The sequence below is a fragment of the Capsicum annuum genome, unplaced genomic scaffold, assembly GCF_002878395.1.
Source record: "Capsicum annuum cultivar UCD-10X-F1 unplaced genomic scaffold, UCD10Xv1.1 ctg835, whole genome shotgun sequence".
Taxonomy (NCBI): Eukaryota; Viridiplantae; Streptophyta; class Magnoliopsida; order Solanales; family Solanaceae; genus Capsicum; species Capsicum annuum.
This window is the reverse complement of record NW_025894271.1, coordinates 1-1,370: the sequence shown is the minus strand read 5'-3', so window position 1 is coordinate 1,370 and position 1,370 is coordinate 1. Positions and strand designations below refer to the sequence as shown.

The following is a 1,370-nucleotide window of genomic DNA, read 5'->3' as shown; positions in this document are numbered from 1 at the left end:
TTCGACTTTGGGTATAGAGAAAACTCTGTTGGAAGCGCTGCCACCTTAATGGGCCTTATAACTCGCGATCTAGATTAGTCGGGACTCTAATGCGGACACTGAATATAGAATAGGACCAAAAAAAAAAGGAAAAAGAAAAAGAGTGTACCACAAAAAGGTAATGGATGCATAATTTTTTCTATAAGTCCCCTGTAGTAGTTGCAAACTGTTGACTTTCTGAAACTGCGTCTTTGACTGGGAGTCATCTTCTACTCCTAATTCACCAGCAAATTAATACCTACGAAGTTAGGAAGAGTCGGACGTGAAGAATGACGTCGGATCTAGTTTTGTGCAGTACCCAAACAATTCTGATTTTCTTGCTCCCTTGGCTGCTTATTCTGTCAAACATCCTTGTGGATGTTAAAGCACAGGTGTATTTCTCTTGTTCAATGGGCAATTATACCGAAAGAAGTAAATATCAGACGAATCTTAACCGCTTGTTGTACAGATCACTATACAATAATGGTGGCAATTCCATCTATACAAAAGCCAATGAAGGAGAAGAACCTGATAAAGTTTATGGAGTATTCCTCTGTAGAGGAGACGTTGCACCTAAAGAGTGCCAAAAATGCATAGACATAGCAAGTGAGCAGATCCCGCGGGAATGTCCCCTCAGTAAACAGGCCGGCGTATGGTATGATGAGTGTTTGGTCCGCTATTCTAATGTATCTTTCGCCGCCACATTAGACGTCACCGTTTATCTCGTTTCACATAGACTGGGAAACGTTTCTCGGCCAGAACAATTTAAGGGGAATTTGAGTGCAATGTTTGATAATCTTATCACTCAAGCTACTACCGTCAATTCCAATCTGAAATATGCTGGAACAAATTCTGATGAGCCCGTTTCAACGATTGTATGGCATGGTGCAGTGTCTACCTGATTTGTCACCTGTAGATTGTCGTGCTTGCCTGAAAAAGGCTTTTTCTGAAATCGGTAACCTCTCTCTGTCTGATGCCGAAGTACCAGTAAGTGGCAGAGTTCTATTTGCAAGCTGCAATGTAAGGCACGAGCTATTTCCATTCCTCATCAATGCCAGTGCAACGGGACAGAAAGCACTATCGCCATCGACCAGCCAGTGGAACGAAGACCAAGGTAACTATGTGAATCCTCTCTTTTCCTGTCTAAGTTGCATGCAGTAATTTTACTCCTGAGGTTGTCTCTGAAGCCAAATTTCGTAGAGAATATACCAAGAAAGGATAATAATTTCCCAGAGAATCAATATGGAGGCACCTTTTCTCACTTTCACATTACACTAATCACTTCAAATGCGTATTAATAATAGCTTTTAAAATCTTAATCATATACTACATGGTCCTGATCAAACGTTTTA

At 40.9% G+C, this 1,370-nt stretch overlaps 1 protein-coding gene across 1 annotated transcript; it reads left to right on the top strand.

Annotated features, from left to right (window-relative positions):
- Positions 1-364: 364 nt before the first annotated feature.
- LOC124895690 (cysteine-rich repeat secretory protein 9-like) lies at positions 365-1,361 on the top strand (the record flags this gene model as incomplete). The annotated part of the gene is given in 1 exon segment (XM_047406121.1): positions 365-1,361. A coding segment is annotated over 1 exon segment (556 nt), but the record flags the coding sequence as incomplete, so codon positions are not given.
- Positions 1,362-1,370: the final 9 nt, after the last annotated feature.